This window comes from Sebastes umbrosus, chromosome 5 (assembly GCF_015220745.1).
Source record: "Sebastes umbrosus isolate fSebUmb1 chromosome 5, fSebUmb1.pri, whole genome shotgun sequence".
In the NCBI taxonomy this organism is placed as follows: domain Eukaryota; kingdom Metazoa; phylum Chordata; class Actinopteri; order Perciformes; family Sebastidae; genus Sebastes; species Sebastes umbrosus.
This window is the reverse complement of record NC_051273.1, coordinates 6,819,034-6,835,829: the sequence shown is the minus strand read 5'-3', so window position 1 is coordinate 6,835,829 and position 16,796 is coordinate 6,819,034. Positions and strand designations below refer to the sequence as shown.

Genomic DNA, 16,796 nt, shown 5'->3' with positions numbered 1-16,796 from the left:
CTCAGTTCATTTGTACCTATTTGTTATACACCAATCAGCCATAACATTAGGTCAGCAAGGGCACCCTGACCGGTCTGCAGCTAGGCAGCCCCATACAGCCCCCATTCTGACCGTGCAGTTGAGGTCACAGATTTCTCGCCTGGTGCACATGAAGATTATGGGGGTCAAAAACCCTGTCGCCGGTTCACCTTCCTTGGATCACCTTTGGTAGGTCCTGACCACTGCAGACAGGGAATATCCCACAAGAGCTGTAGTTTTGGAGATGCTCTGACCCAGTCGTCTAGCCAGCACAATTTGGCCCTTGTCAAAGTCGCTCACATCCTTACACTTGCCCATTTGTTCTGCTTCCAACACAAAGTTCAAAGTTCAAAATGTTCACTTGCTGTCTAATATAGCCCAAAGTAACACCCTGAAATTGCTTGTTTTGTCTCAAAAACTGTCCAAAACTAATATAAACAGCAAATATTCACATTAGAGGATACAGTGAATCTTTGACATTTCTTTTTCTTTAAAAAATGATTAAAACTACAACGTAGAAATACTGCTACACACATAAAGTCATGCATTCAAAATTTAACTTAAGTAAAATTACAAAATTGTTGATTCATTTTCTGACTCACTAATCGATTAACCAAATAATTGTTTCAGCTTTAATTGACATATTTTGCAATATAGTACATTTTCTGCAAAATCAAATGAGAACAAAACAACCAGGCAGGAATGTCTGTCTGTGGTTTATCCTGCAATTTAAATGCCTGACAAATGTATTTTGTCATGACATGAAAGATCATACAAATATCCAGTATTACGGAACAGATGTTTGATTATGTAACACAATGGTCTATCACACCCAGAGACATATGACGGTATAAACGCTATGGTAAAAACTCACACTAGGTTTTTCTCAATGCAAAGCTTTCATTGATCAGCCTTTGCCAATAAACGTCCGTCTCTATAGGGACATTTCCTCGATAGATGGTCAATGCATCATGAGCATTACCGCCCGGCCCGCTGGGTGTCCTTTTAACCCCGCAGACTGCATTGACCATCACATGAACTTTACATGAACCCTGCAGACGCAGCCATGACCGGGTCACACAGCGGTCAATGATGATATGGACACACGCGGGGACAACAGTACTTAATGACTTTATTAATAATATGATTTCAAAATAAAAAATAACATTAAAATAACATGTTTTGTTCTTGTTAACAACTTGCATCATATGGCCACATGGTGGCATCGTAATGCCAAGTTTTTATTTTCAAAGAATACCAAATTGTTCTGCACATCCAGTTTGTTCTGCTTGGACCACATATATGGAACACATTTCCACCCTCCCCCCTTTTACCCCCCCGTTAAAAAAAAAAAAAATCAAACCTTTATAAATACAGGCAACCCTGTCCCCTTGTCACAGACACATTATGACAACCACTGACACAGGAAACATCCCGTCTGCACATGCCCCCTCCCACCCCCCTCCACATATTTGCAACCATTTGCTCTATACTTTTTGCTCATCCTCTAAAGATCCACACAGTAGATATTCTACCTTTGCTGTATTATACACGTATTATATATAATATAGTCTCAGCTGAAATGCTCCACTCCCACAGACCTGCACAGAGTTGCAAAGTGAGAGGAACCAGAAGTGTTTCTCTCCATTCTTTATTCCCATTTACACTTTTTTCTTGTGTGAATATCTTCAATGTTTATCAACATAGAAACACAGGACTCTTCCGGAAAATGTAACGGTTATGTAGGTTTACATTAGGACCACCAGTTTCAATTATTTCAACTTAGTTTCTGAGAAATCATGTTTTTTATTTGTCATTTTGGCTTGGCGGGAGGCTCTAAATACTACAATACCCATGAGCCTCAGCGGTCGTTGACATTGAGAAGAAGTCAGTCAGAGGCGCGAAACAGGTAGCAAATTTGAAATGGTCCGTCATTGCAGTTGTTAAAGGGAAAATTCGCTGATTATTAACTTGGTCTCTATCTGAGTTAGGAATATAGTGTGACAAACACCTGCTGTTCTTGCTGATGTTTTCTGTGTCTCTGAGGCGCAGCTGCAACATCTGTTGTTCTTCCTGCATCTAGTGGTGCACAGTGATGTCGTTGGAGGCGAGGAAGAACCACAGAGTGCAATGCCGCTCAAAAACTGCCTTGTTCTCTTCGCTTGTGTTACGTTTCCAACAGTGATAATGGCATCCCGTAATATGAGTGCAGAGGATGTTATGGACGAGGGTTTTTTACAGTGGATATTTACAGTGTTTTGGCTGACTCAGATATTCAGCCAGAGAGGTCACTAGAGGATGCTGCTACAGCGGGGAGGATAAGGCCGGCAGAGACCCTCCAGAACCTGAGCTGCTGAGAGCAAACACGACCGGTGGTGGCTTTGCTCAAGTTACCCTCCGATGTTGACAGAAACGCAATAATTCTGCTGTGATGGATGTCAGCGTGGGCAGTTTTTGTTGGATGCTGTCGCCGACGACAACCTCGAGAGAGCGAGCCAAATGTGCGTTACGAGGCATGATATTTTTCCTCCTCACTGGGACAGACGTGTGTTGGAGACCTTCTCCAGGATCCCGAAGATAAATTGAAAAAGACAACCAGCAGGGCGATTTTGGGGAGATTTTTGTCATTGGATTTTGTAGCTGGCATCTAGTACAGCAGAGAGATACAGCAGGGAAGACGTGTAGAGCCGGCATATTTTCACATATTACTCTGTGAATTAAGGATTTAAATCTACCAAACCAGAGTGGCTGATTGTTGGAATAGTGGAAAGACTAACGGACTAATGATTTTGGTGACTTTTATTTTGTTTCTGTCCAGTTTGAAAGTGTGTTTTATGATGAGTTAACGAGGCAATTAAGCTCGTCTTAGTTTGGCGTAACAGAGAAAATTAAAGTACGGTTGTATTTTTCTGTTTAGGTGTAAGAATAATGCCTTCATTGACATTTTGTAAGATTTTGACTATTTTTCAGACATAAGTAACTCGCCGCTTACATGCAATGCATCCTGGTACATGTAGGCACTGCCGGCAAGGCTCTGCAGAGAGAGAGAGATCAGCTTTCTCGATTAATATAGCACGCACTGGGGAATTTATATATTATCTACATTTACCATCAGCACACTGATCGGACATCCACATAAAAGGTGGCAAATTTTCCCTTTAACAAAACGCTTTTTGGTGGAATTCATCCAGAAGTGAACCAAAAATGATAATTGAACTGATTTATTTATATATTTTCTAACAGTTTTTAAATCATTTGAACCGTGATTGAATCGTGAGAGTTTCATGTTGATCCAAGCAGTAAAAGTGCTCCAGCAGTGAGTAACATAACACAACACTGTCTGTGGGAAAAAATGAATGGCATTTTCACTTCCGGTACCAGGGGCGCTCAAAACAGCTCCAACCCACTTCACAACTCTATTGTTTCCTATGATGTGTTTCTTCAGGCTCAAGTTATCATAACAGAATAAAATTAGGTGACCGTTTTTGTTTGGGTGAAAAATTCTATGAATGAGTAGAAAAGAAACTCAAATAATAACTGGACATGACACAGAAAATAAACATTTGTAGCTCAACAGTTCAGTTCCCTGAACCAAAGTGTTGGACTGGTTCTGGTCCAGTTATTCCTACTGGAAGCAGACGGTGATAAAGTTTAGCTCATCCAGCAAACATTTTCCTACACCTGCTTCTTGGTGTTCAGCTGTCATCAGAGTCATGACACAGAAAAACATACAGGGAACATCCCCCATAACGTTTTACGCCTGAAATAGATCCAACGGGCACGTTTGTTTGTGAATAATAGTGACAAATCATGCCAAAATAAAGACAATTAAATAAGAAACAAACAAAAAAAAAATGGTTGGCAAAGAAAACAAAAATCAATTCATATTGTATTGCATGTAAATATTGTATAAAACCCTTAAAAATACAGTTCAGGTAACTACTTAAGTACTGAAGTCATCACAGCCAAAAGTGCAGAGGTCCATAAATAAAACATTGACTGTGGGTAGACAGTGGGGCTTCTCTCGAGTCCCCACGTAACCTCCCCTTCTCAACCACCACAAGGGACTGAATGAGTGCCTGGTCAAAGGTCAGAGTTCATGAACTAGGACTTAAAAGTTCCCACATCGATGCACAGAGAAGAGGACAGGAAGGTTGGTTTTTAAAATTTCTCCTATCACTCGACAAACACACTCGCAGACGCACAAACGTCACTCACACAAGTTGCAAAGTTCATTCTCAGTAATCACGGCCTGAAGTTCTGTTGACAGAGGCACACCTAGAGAAAAATGAGGGTGGGACGGGGGAAGAAGTGAGGGCAGGAGGGGGGTTACTGCAGGGCACATAAGGCGGCAGGAATCCACGTTTTTTTTTCTTATTTGAGACATTTTTCCGTGCTCAGACGGCGTTTACAGTAAGGGCAGAGGGAGTGTGTACATGTCGCTGAGCCGGGCAGGCAACAGAAAAAGAGAGAGAAGTATTAAAGCTATCGAAGCGTCAGAATAAAAACACTGTCGGCAGGAAGAAAACACAGGAGGAGGGGAGGGAATCGCTCATTGAAGGTTTGTACCACAGTGGGCTGGTGTGTGTGTGTGTGTAGAGCCTAAAGGGGCCACAGGAACTAACACAACAGGGGCCTGAATCAAGAAGCAAGTTCACCTCATTCTGGCTTTCTTTGGGGTTTTCTGGCTTCACAAAAACCTAACACTGGTGATCCTGGAAACCGGTCTCACAAAGCTGACTCTAAGCTCTATTAACCCACAATTTACCAAAGTGGGTGGGAGTTTGTTGACTTTAAAGAGGCCTAACACAAAGCCAACAATGAATCACATTATTAGAAAATTAAATTGTGGATCTCTCTGGGTTAATTTTGTCAGTGCAGCAGCAAAAGTAATATTTAGCGAGTTAAAGGTACTGTATGTACGTTTTTACATGTATTAAACTTTTTTAATCGTTTTTTATTGCCAATATGTGAACAGGTTGTAACCTAACCTAAAAAATGTGACCTTCCACGACTTTCTGGGTTTCCTCTGTCAGCCTGTAGACTGCTTTTAATGTAAAGAATACGGGCCGTTTTTTCTAGGGAATTCCAACGGATGTGACGTCATGTGCGCTCACGAGTGACTTTATTTTCATCTCCGTTTACAGGGCTAACAGTGTGCAACCATAGCTAATGTTAGGTTAGAAATGGAGTCCGTTAACACCAAAATTCACGCCTACGTAGTGTGAGCAACAAGCACGAGCAACAAGCACGAGCAACAGGACTTTGACTGTCGTTGACTTAACGGCAACAGGTGTCACTGTTAACAAGCAATTTCTGATTCTTCAATAGAGTCCCTTTAATAAAAAGATGAAGAAAAGTGGGCAACATACAGTAACATTATTTACATATATAACATAATAAACTTAATGGTCAAATAATGCAATAATCAAATAATAAAAATAATAGACTGTAGCCAATAGTGGGCATTATTATATAGACTCCATTTTCAACATGTTGTACAGTGAGAAGAAATTGATCATTGACATTTGTGCTTCTTTGTTTCTTGATAAACAAATTAAGAAGTAACACTGTTTCTGCTGCAGAAAGCTGGAGAGTAAATGTGCACATAAAAAGGTTTGAGAATAAATCTTAATTATTGCTCATTATAGAAAAGAAAAGAAAAGAAACCTCTAATTGGCTGGCAGGTGTCCATTTGAACGAGGTTAAACATCTGGACACCTGAAACATAGTTCATATCAACCTGCACGTAACCATAGCAACAGTACTTGAGCTGCCAGATAACTCTAGTAAGGATAACCTAACCGTGGGTTTAAACAGTCTTTTTCATTTGGTAAGTGGCTACAACATCAGTGTGATAATGCACTCCGATGTGTCCTGAAATAAAAGTAACATACTCAACATGTGTATATAATCTAATAGTAGCTAATGATCAGTGTGTGGATATTATTTGTTTTATAAAGATGCTATTAGTGGGTATTTCTTTGTATTTATGATCATTGACACTTTCAGTCCCTGCATGTTCTTCCGAGCTGCAGTAATGGATCAGTAATGCAAAATAAACTTATTAAATGCAACTGTAAATGTCATTCAATATTGATAACTACTGCTAACCGGCTTTGTGCTACATGCTAGAAGAATTGTGGGAAACTGCTAGGCTTAAGATGCTGACAATTAGTACCAATACCAGTACCCTTAGAGTGAAACCAATACCAATAGAGTACTTCATTTGATACCCATTATGTGAATGGCAGTTGCGGTAGCCAATCACACGTCACTATAAATCGAACAACGCTTGTGGCGATTGGCTGTGAGCAAAACATCTCTTTCTAGACCTGGGAACAAAAAGGATCGATTGCAGGCATCATTTGACTGGAGAAGATTTGATATTACTTGGTACTGGGTTGTTTCGGTCGATACCTTTAAAAGGTATTGAGTACCGATACCTAGCCCTACTGACAATGAACCGCAACACTGCCGGGTTTGAGTCTGACAGGGGACTTTTGTTGCCTGTCATCTCATCTCTCATTTCCTGTCACCTCTCTTCTGTTATCTCTAATAAAGCCATACAAACAAACAAAAGGAGGGGGTTGTGCTACAAACATCTTAAATGTCTGCTATAGTTAGCATGTAAAGCTGAGTGAGTCTACCGTTGCTTTGTGCTCATTATTACAAATCGTTGACAGGTTTTGATGTGATAAGTGAACCTTTGTGATCTAAACTGGTTAAAGCGAGCCAGCTTTGTGGGAGCGGTCGTCCTGGATTAAAGTGATCAGTCTGATCTTGCTTCATGATGCAGGCCCCTGAGAGATACATGTCAGATATTTGGGGAAAGAAAACACAGGGAGGGTTTTCTGTAGCTTATGTTTCTGCCTACATGCCCTTTTTGTGTTTGCTTTTGTTGATGCTCTTCTAGCGCCTGGTAACTTGGTATCAAACGCTCCATCATTAGTTCAAATACTTCCGAAGAGGGAACCCCGACCCTATTCAACGACAACCGTCTCACAAAACACACACACCACAGCTGAGTCAACTGTTACTAGAGCTAATTAATGTAACCACCACGCAGTCACCTGACGCTTCCTCTTTAAAACACTGAACCTAATCTCAGAAAGCAAGAACATAAAAACACGACCACCGTCTGGGAACAAATAGTAGTTTTTAAAACTTCTAGAGGGCTCGATTAACAGAAATGTCACTGATAAAAATGACCACAGCCTACAAAGACACTGGAGAAAGAGAAGCAGGGATGGAAGCCGTTAAGACAATACTGGATATTCAGGCATCCCTATTAACACTTGTTTCCCCGAGAGGGGTATTTGGGGGGGTTTCAATCTGTGTGACCATGGCTAACAGAGCGCACACCCCCCCCCTCACACTGCAAGTCGCAGAAAAAGGCACTAGAGTGGGGCTGTTGCTAGCCGTAGAAAAGTAAAAGCGATATACATTCATAGCTCACAGGTTATCTTAACCGCAGTCTGGGAATAAATACACAAAATGCACTTGTAGAAAAATAAAATGTAAAAAAGCGTGGCCCCTGTTTTTTTTTTTCCTTATTTTTGGATTCTGGGAGACAAGTATGGCTACTTTTTCACGGCTTTTTTTGAACCCCCCTCCCCACCCGACCCTACCCACCACTTAGAAGGCAATTCAGGAGTGATCCTCTACTGCTCTGGCCGCGAGCAGTCGAGCCCTTTCATGCACGCCAATATGAGAATAAGGGAGGAGGAGGAGGAGGAGGAGGAGGGATGGAGTGAGGGGGCTTCAGTGGGAAAGAGGGGAGGGGGGGTGTTGGTAGGAGGTCAAGGCTCAGCTTTCAGTGCGAGGAAGTAGAGGGGAAACTCAACAGAACATGTGTTTTCAAATGTTCAGACAACAGAGAAACCTCATTCAAAACAGAGTCACATACATACAGCTCACGTCTCAGTGTCTTCATGTACAGTGTTAAGTGTAAGAACCTGGGAGACAAACATGTGCATGAATTTGGGTACCACTTTACTTTAACCCCCCCATTTAACATTTATAAGCACTGTAAAGATTTTAAAAGGGTTTGCAACACACTGTAATGTGGTTATAAGCACATATAAGGACATTTTAAGTGTTTATTAAGGGACAGCATTTGTCATTTGTTTGTATTTTATCATACGCCGACCTCCATGTAGGAGGGGTTATAATCTACTTACTTATAATTGCTTACAACCGCATTATAATGTGTTCAACATTCAATGTTTATATACTGCTTATAAAGGCTAAATAGGAGTGGTTTAAGTAAATTATTACCTGAATCTGTATTTGTTTGCCGTGTGTGTGAAGGAAGGAAACTGGCTGTTGTTTGTGCTCGAGCTTCACGCACGCACAAAGAGAAGTCGGTAACCACAAAGACAACATCTCCTCTTAAACTTCAGCAGCGCTCGCATGCACAGTCAACACACACACACACACAGACGACTCAAAGAGTATGTCGGGAGAGAAATGAGCTCCAGCTGACAGCAGGGGGAAGGGGACTGAAGTGTTCTGCCGAGTAAGGAGTGTGCGTGTGAAGGGGGGGGGAAGAGGAGGAAGAAGAGGAGGAGGAGGGGGAGTATTGGGTTTGCAAAGGCGGGAGTGCAGGAGGTTGAAGGAGGGGGTGTGGGGTGCATACCACAGCTCTGCACAGACTCAAAAAAAAAAGGAGATGTGTAGTGAAAATCCTGACTGTAGACGGAGTTCAGCCACTCCGCTCCTCCGCCTCCTCCTCCTTCGGTTTCCTCCCCAGCGTCACGTGAAGGTGGTGTGTCTTCATGTGTGCTTGTGTTTGTTCGTGTGTTTCTGTTTGTGTGGTAGTTGTTCGACGGTTCAGTCAGGCCTGTGAAACAGCTGCGACACGATGTGGCTGCTCGTCCACTCCTTAAAAAAAAAGAGGAGACGTGGTGGCGAGTCTACCTCCACCGCCGCCGCCGCCATCCACAGGCCGGTTTCCCCACGCCAGTTTCCACTTCCTGTCACGTGGCCGTCGCCTCCAGGTAGCTCTGTAGTTTGCGGACGGTGGACTCGTCCAGTGAAAAGAGGTCAAAGTCAAAGGTGGTGTTGGTCACGTTGAAGTGGCCCGTCTCCTCGATCAGGTTCACAATCTGCGAGAGGAGTGATCAGTTATCATCATTTACCAATAATCACTTCAGATCACATTAGTCCTGAAAATAACTCAACAATATATAAAAAGACGCTTACATGGTTCCCCAAGTAACATTTTTAACACCATTTTAATCCCACATAGAAAGCAATTTAATACGTGTGTCACAATCAAATATGATAAAAAAACAGTAGGGAAAGCCTAGAATTATTTTGTTATTATTGCCATAGTAAATATTTCCGTACCGTGTTTTTTTAGTACTTCCCAGTAGGGCTGGGCGATAATTCAATATGATAATTTATCGTCTTTCAATGGAATCATATCGTGATGAAATCATATATTAAGATATCAATCATCTACAATATACTAACTCAAATTTCTTCAAACTCAGTTAAATCAAACTATTGTTTTAATTTGATTACTCTGAAATATTTTTATTTTTTTCTATAATTTTTTATAATTTAACTAAATTAGAAAATACTCAGTTATATTCATTTGTCAAGTAATTCACCCACAGTATACAAAAACAGGCTTTACCATGTGGTAACTTGATAGGAAATATTTCATATTCATCTATTGAATTACCAGAAAACATGCTATATTGTGATGTGTATTGTTATTGAGTTATTAAAATACCTATATCGGGAGAGAAGATTTTGGCCATATTACCCAGCCCCACTTTCCAGCAGTATATAACAATTAGAGATGCAACAATTCAATTTGCTAGGCCGAATCCAATTTTTTAAAAGTCTGCCCTGCTGATTCCCATTTCCTTTCTTTCTAAGATTAATTGACAGCAAACATTTTTGTAACTTTTCTTTCATGGAAAATTTAAATTCAACTGTAAATTCAGCTGTTGTAAATGTTTTTATGGTTGTTACTCCACGGCCTCTTTTGAACTTACAGGTGTTACAAAGTGCTTGATGAGCTTAATGTCTTCTTCACTCACACTGAAGAACTTCCACACCGACGACATGGTGTGTGTGTGTGTGTGTGTGACGTTATCGTCTGTGCCACTGCGTGCACAATGTATAACAATCATGCGGCACATGTGTGTAAATTTGACCGGCAAAAAAATGGATATGAGACCGATCACTGGCCGCCGGTCAGGGCCGATCAGCTGACAACCGGCCAGTTTGCATGTCTAACAACAATAATTCCTAATGATATAATCTATTTAATCTAATCAGTTTAAGGCGAACTGGACCCAGATAAGTGACATAAAATGGCTGGATGGATTAACCAATTAAAAATTATATTGATTTAAATTCATGCTAAAATAGACACTTGCCCATGAGATGACCCCCTAGCTACTGTAGCTATCTGTAGTGACAGTGTTTGCTACAGGCCTGATGGTGCTGACTTAAACCCCACAAAAAACACATTGAACAGCCTCTTACACGCAACAATCCCACTTTTAGTTTATAAAATCAGGCTGTCTCCAACCTACAAATATTACTAACATTATTACCTTCAGCAGGCAAGAAAAAATATGTAAAATATAATATATTTACTATGTTCTTCAGACCACATTATTCATGGAGAAACTCAATATATAAAAATACTTTTTGTTTCTCAGTGGTCCCTCATTGGTTTTTCCATGTATGCATTGAATTCTCCCGGTTGTTTAGTACACATATCACATTGATTAAATAGTTTGTGCCAATACATTTCCCAGTACTATACTAATACACATCATGCCATATTTTATTGTTAGACAGTATCAAGCCAAAACAGAGGCAGAAACCCAGACCTGCTGTAGGACGTTACGCTCCCTTAAAGCCATCAGTCTGCGATGGAGGTCCACCAGTTCTTCTGTGTAGGCCTGCAGGGTTTACAGAGGACAGTGAACACGGTCAGCACAGTATTAAAGAGTCATAGAGCCGGTACTTTTTATGTGAAATCTAAACTTCTGTATGAACAATATGAAGAAAAATAGACCGTCTGACCCAGTGCAAGCCCTAATTAGATTATTGTTCTCTTTGCTATATCATTTATTTATATATTTAGTTTATTTAGACTTTGCTGTATATGTTTACTCTTCATTTTATTGGTTATTCTTGTTTTGTTTCGTTAGTATTCGTTACATGTTTTCGAAACAAATCTATATAATCTAATCTCTCTGCTATTGCAAAATGGAGTTCACTAGCGAGCCTTTACAGGACACCAAACCATTTGAGAAGTCAAATGTGGAATTATTATGGATTTGACACCATCGGTGGAAAATTGAGGATAAAAGGTACCACTGTTTGCTGGTTTTGCTGTAATCTTGGTTTACGCAGCGGAGGCGCAGCGGAGGCGCAGCAAGCAAATGTTAATTAAACAATAGGGATGCACAATATTGGATTTTTCCCGACATCCAATATTTTCCAACTAATTTTGTCCGACTGCCGATGCCGACATACGCATATACTTTTCCACCTAATTGCAGAGAACATCAAGTCTCTCCTGTAGTGGAATTAATATATTAGTATGCCTACTGTTATTGTGATGGCACACTGGCAGATGCAGACATAAAATGTACGAAATGTACGTGTAGTTTACACGGGCAAAATAAGAAAACTGCTTCAACTTAGGTTACGTGTAAAACATGCCGTATTTATTTTTATGTAACATATTGAAACAAAACTGCAAAACGTATCATAATTTAACAGTTTTGGATGATGCTGTCCCTGAGACAATCCTGAAATAGGCACAACCAGGGCAAATTTGACCCATTTCACATGTTGGTAAATAATGTACCTCCACACCACAGACATATTTCTTTTTGCACCTGCTCCGTCAACGGTTTGCATCACGTTTATCGGCCTGTCATATCGGAGGAAATGTTAATTTCTGGCTGATGCTGAGATTTAATTTTAAGGCCTTTATCTGCCGATACCGATGACGTGCCGATATCATTGTGCATCCCTATTAAACTGCATATGTTAGGATAGATTGAAAGGGTTGCATTTAAATTATTTTGAAAGAATTACATGTTGGTTTTGTTCAAAATTGATTTTGTTTGATAAAGTGAAAAAGTGAGATTTAGTGGAGAAACTGCTAATTTTTGGTCTTCCACAATCTTGTTTTCGGTCTTTATGGTTGTTGCATTTTGCTGCAAAATATTGAATCTAGAAATAAACACGGTAATCTGAAATCAAGGGTCTAGAAACAGAGGGTGTTTATGGTGTATCTATTCAATGTTAGGCGTTTTTATTGTTCATATGCATGCATCCTTTGTGTGGCTGTTTTAGATGAGAACGTTTCTGCTGCTCACCAAAGGCAAGTGTTCAACTTTGGAGACTTTTTCTATTTTAAACTACATCCTGAAGTAGACGTCTGCCTTTGAATTTAAATCTCTGTGGGAATTACCCAATAAGATGCCTCCACATGTTTTAATGTGGAGGAGCGATAAAGGATCAGTTTACCGGAGTTTAATTTTATCACTCCATGAATCATCTCGTTACAAAGAAAGAAAAAAGAGATTTCTTTTCAAGGGTTCATAGGCCAGAGTCTGCCTGCACATCTGGATCAATTCACTGTCCATTACTCCATCTTGAATTCATTAATGCCCTCAGTGAATGTGGACTAAATACTGCATGTGTGTGTATGTGAGGTAATGCGTTAAAAAAACGTTTGATTTACCCTTCCTACCTTGTCGTATCCCTTCTTCAACACCTTCTCGGAGCGAAACGAGGAGTCTGGACTCTTTCTGCCTGAAACCTGCAGAAAAGGAGAGCGAGAAAGACAGAAAGGAGGAACACAAAGAAGAGAGACAGAGGCAGTGATGTGAGAAAACGAGACTATCTGGGACACTGGTGACAGATAATACAGCTGAAATGTAAGAAATGTCTGCTGAATGTCTTTAGGCTATTTTATGTTGGGTAGAAACCAAGATGTTAAAAATACAGCATGTACTGAAATTCAAAAAGAGTTGTCTCTGTCTTAACTACTGTTTTTTAATATTGTTTTGATAGCTTTACTCACACGGGTTTTATCAAACACATAAAAACATTTCTTTTGTCAATTTTACTCACAAAAATACACAACATAATGCTTTAGGAAAGTCCTGTTCATGTTGGCCAAGGATTATGCTGACAGCTGAAGAATACTGGTTGAAGAAAAACTCAGTAACACAGTAATATTGTTCAGAATAAATAAAACCAGAATCAGTAAACAGACAGTTGCTCTACAGCTGTAAATGTCCATGGTTGGTTTTAGTGTTTATTTTCTAGTCAAACTATTTCCATTTCTGTCAATACATGAATGAAAGCAGGCAGTAAAATGAGGCGCGTCTGTGTGACTCACTTTGTTATTGGAGGAGCTGTGTTTCTGGGGGGGCGGGGCGGGGTCTCGACTGGGGCTGTGCGAGCCATCACTGCTGTCACTCTCGCTGTCCAGGCTGAGTCTGGCAGGGGTACAGGGCAAGGTCAGAGGTCAGTCACACACAGACTGACAGAACACATTGTCATGCTGCTTAGCATTGTGCTTGGATGTGTGCGTCTTAGATTATAATTATTATTTGTTGTTGATATGGAGCCTATTTGGTGAAGGAGACAAAACAGACATTTAAAAACCAACCAAGAGTAAACAATATTGAGAAGGGACAAAAAAACTGGTGAGGTAGGGACAGAAATGTAACATCTTACAAGGTCACTGCATTAGGGATGTCACTGATTTCCCTGATAATGCACGTAGCTTTATCAGGGAAATGAACAGAAAATCATTCACCTGTTTTTCTGCATATTTTTAATTTGCACGAGTGGAAACGCAAAAGAAATTCAAGGAGAAAAAAAAAGTTGAAATATCACAAAAACATTAGGGTCGCTCGAGATGAACTGCGCCTCGCCTGGAAAGTAGACGAGATCAGGCGGCAGCAGCAGGGGGCGGAGACTAAAATGTGCGGTCAAGTCGGACAGTTTCCAGCAGCCTTCAAAGAATTTACAGATGTCACAGGAAAAGTTACTTCCTGTTAGATCCGATCTGTAGGCTACTTGTAGTTGTCAGACCACGTTGGGATTTATTTATATTTGTTTGTAAATATATGTGGAAATATGCATGTATCTGGCATTGGATTCTGTCCTTTCTTATTTTTATGTCCGCCTTGTAAAGCACTTAATGAGCACTCGTTTTGATAAGTGCTATATAAATAACCTTAATTATTAAAATTATTATTATTACTATCAACCACACAAGATATGTTTGTTAACAGATGAAACCTTCATTGCACAATTTGAGACTAATAGTCTACAATCTAGTGTTAAATATTACAATACAAACACAGAAAGTTCGGACTTTCTACAACACGTGGTGTTTGCTGTCAAAACTAAGAGCCAATCAGTTCTTTGATCAGGCGCGAGCCAGGAGTTTCCCATAATGCCCTGGTCTTGCAGTCAGTGGAGAGCATCTACGGCGTCTGGTTTTAAAAACTGTGGCCGCCTCGATCTCGTGAGGTTATCGTTGCCCATGTGTGCATAACGTCAGAGCAAGTTAGGGATCAAGTCGGACACAAATCTATCCGGCATGCCTTGCTGGGCGATCGCCGGTGATCGATTCTGTGCAGGCCTGGCTCATCTCGAATGTTGGAGTATCAATAAAAGCTAAATGCAATAAAGTGCAGTTAATAGAAATGAAGCACGACGCATGTGACTTTAAATACCCACTGAAGAGATGAAATATGGCAGCAGACAAAAACATCAGATCTGTGTGGAGCGATGAGGAGGTTATAACCCTCAAATTAATACATGAAAAACTGACATTCATCAGGTTTTACACATTGTTGTTGTTCGTTTGAGTTTTGGCTCGTGCGAGTTTTGGCTCGTGCTCTTTTAATTACATCATCCTGTTGCGCACTCTTTTCTGCAATGATTTAATGGCATGTGACTGGAGAATCAGTGCCGCCGGCTGATTATCTCGATGCTCTCAACTCCTAATAATTGCATAACAGTAATGGATGGAAAAGCGCGTTCATTTGCATGTTCTTGAATTTCGTTTAAAATTTTCACTTAATTTGAACGAAGGCTTGGTTAGAGACACACTTTGACCATACCGCTGCCACTTCTATGCATCAAAAAAACTCATTAGAGGTGAAGAGAAAAGCGTGGACCCCGTCGCAGACAGGGAAACGAGTGCAACCTGCAGAGCGAGTTTGACGTAAATGTGTGTTTTAGCAGGAGCAAGGTTGAACTTGCAATGCGATCTAGGACAAATGTTTTTGATTGACAGCCAAAGATGTAAAGAGGCCTTTAGGGAGACTGACCGAGAGTCGCGGTTCGGGGGGTTGGTCTTGATGGGCGTCTCCTCCTCTGAGGTGCTGTCGTCATCGTCTGACTCTTCTGACTGGATCTCCTCCACCATCGATCGAAGGGGGCCTGGGAGAGGAGGACAGAATCACACAAACTATAATACAACTTATAACACTCTAGAAAACTCTTTAGCACGCCCAAATTAATGTTCATCTCCGCGATGAAACCAGGTGAATGGACTCTCTACCTTGCCCTTGTTTCGCTCCCGGCTCAAAGTCCGAATCCGAACTGGAGTCAGAGCTCGAACTGGAGTTGGAAGGACTGGAAGGGGCCGACTGCTGTGAGAGGAGGAAGAGATAATAACAAGGAGGAGACAAGGGAGGAAAGAAATGGACAGAAAGTTAATGGGGGCAAAAAAAGAGAATTGAATTGAGTTCAGGATCAACACAGGAGGTGAATACTGTGCTACTTTTTTCCTGACTCGATTTTTGGGAAACATGGACATTCAAGATCAAAGATTATGGAATTAAATGAGGTCCAATCTCAAAATACTTTCATGTCTCTCCATAAATTTAGTGTTGTGTAATAAATGGATAAATATACAAATCAGCAAGTACAGCATGAAATTGGAGCTGAAAGGATTAGTTGATTAATTGATTAATCAACAGACCGATTTAACAGGAAATATTTTAATAATGGATTAATCATGTTGTTTTCAACATTACATTACATTACCTCTAGGGGTGTGAATCTTTCAGTATGTCACTATTTGATTTTGATTCTTAGGGTCACAATTCAATTCAAAATCGATTCAGTACATAGGGGTGCCAATTTCAGGATCTCCTCCAGTCCGCTGTGCACTAATAAAGGCAAATTTATTAGTGCACAGCAGACTGGAGGAATTGTGGCAAATTATGGCATGAAAGCAGAGTAAAGTGTGTATAACATTATGGAGTTTCTACAAGTATAAAAGTTATATCAACTGATAACAATACAAAACAATAACAAAACTTGCACAAGATAAGTTACTAGTTAAATTTTTTGTATTTCTCAATTCTCAAAATAACATTGACGGGTATTTTGTGTGATTTTTCAACAAATCACACAATAACGCTTGACACAACTTTGACTTGGTTCTTTTGTAGAACAAAAACGTTTTTAAAAATTGATTTTTGGAAGTTGTGAATCGATTCAGAATCTTTGAAGCTAAGAAGCTCGATCCTTTCATGAATCGATTTTCTTTACCCCACCACTAATTGCCTCGTTTAGGATTTGCGTTTGTGAGAATGTTCTGCTTTTCTTTGCTTTATGTGAAAGTAAATTGAATATCGTTAAGACATTTGAAGAAGTTATATTGGGCTTTGAGAAACTTTAACAGACATTCTATAGACTAAACGATTAATTGATTAAATGAGAAAACAATTGGCAGATTAAGCGATAAT

At 40.2% G+C, this 16,796-nt stretch overlaps 1 protein-coding gene across 2 annotated transcripts in view; it reads right to left on the bottom strand.

The window, feature by feature from the left end:
- Positions 1-2,735: 2,735 nt before the first annotated feature.
- The window catches only part of LOC119488387 (protein ENL-like), a 30,692-nt gene continuing 16,631 nt past the window's right edge, over positions 2,736-16,796 (bottom strand). Inside the window, exons 7-12 of one of the 2 annotated variants that reach the window (XM_037769977.1) lie at positions 15,602-15,692; positions 15,369-15,480; positions 13,418-13,517; positions 12,764-12,832; positions 10,881-10,952; positions 2,736-9,128 (exon numbers count right to left, since the gene is read on the bottom strand). In XM_037769977.1, coding sequence (XP_037625905.1) covers positions 9,000-9,128; positions 10,881-10,952; positions 12,764-12,832; positions 13,418-13,517; positions 15,369-15,480; positions 15,602-15,692 — 573 coding nt within the window. In that variant the 3' untranslated portion in view covers positions 2,736-8,999. Of the gene's footprint in view, positions 9,129-10,880; positions 10,953-12,754; positions 12,833-13,417; positions 13,518-15,368; positions 15,481-15,601; positions 15,693-16,796 lie in introns of both variants that reach the window. The other variant, XM_037769976.1, reaches the window with a different exon arrangement.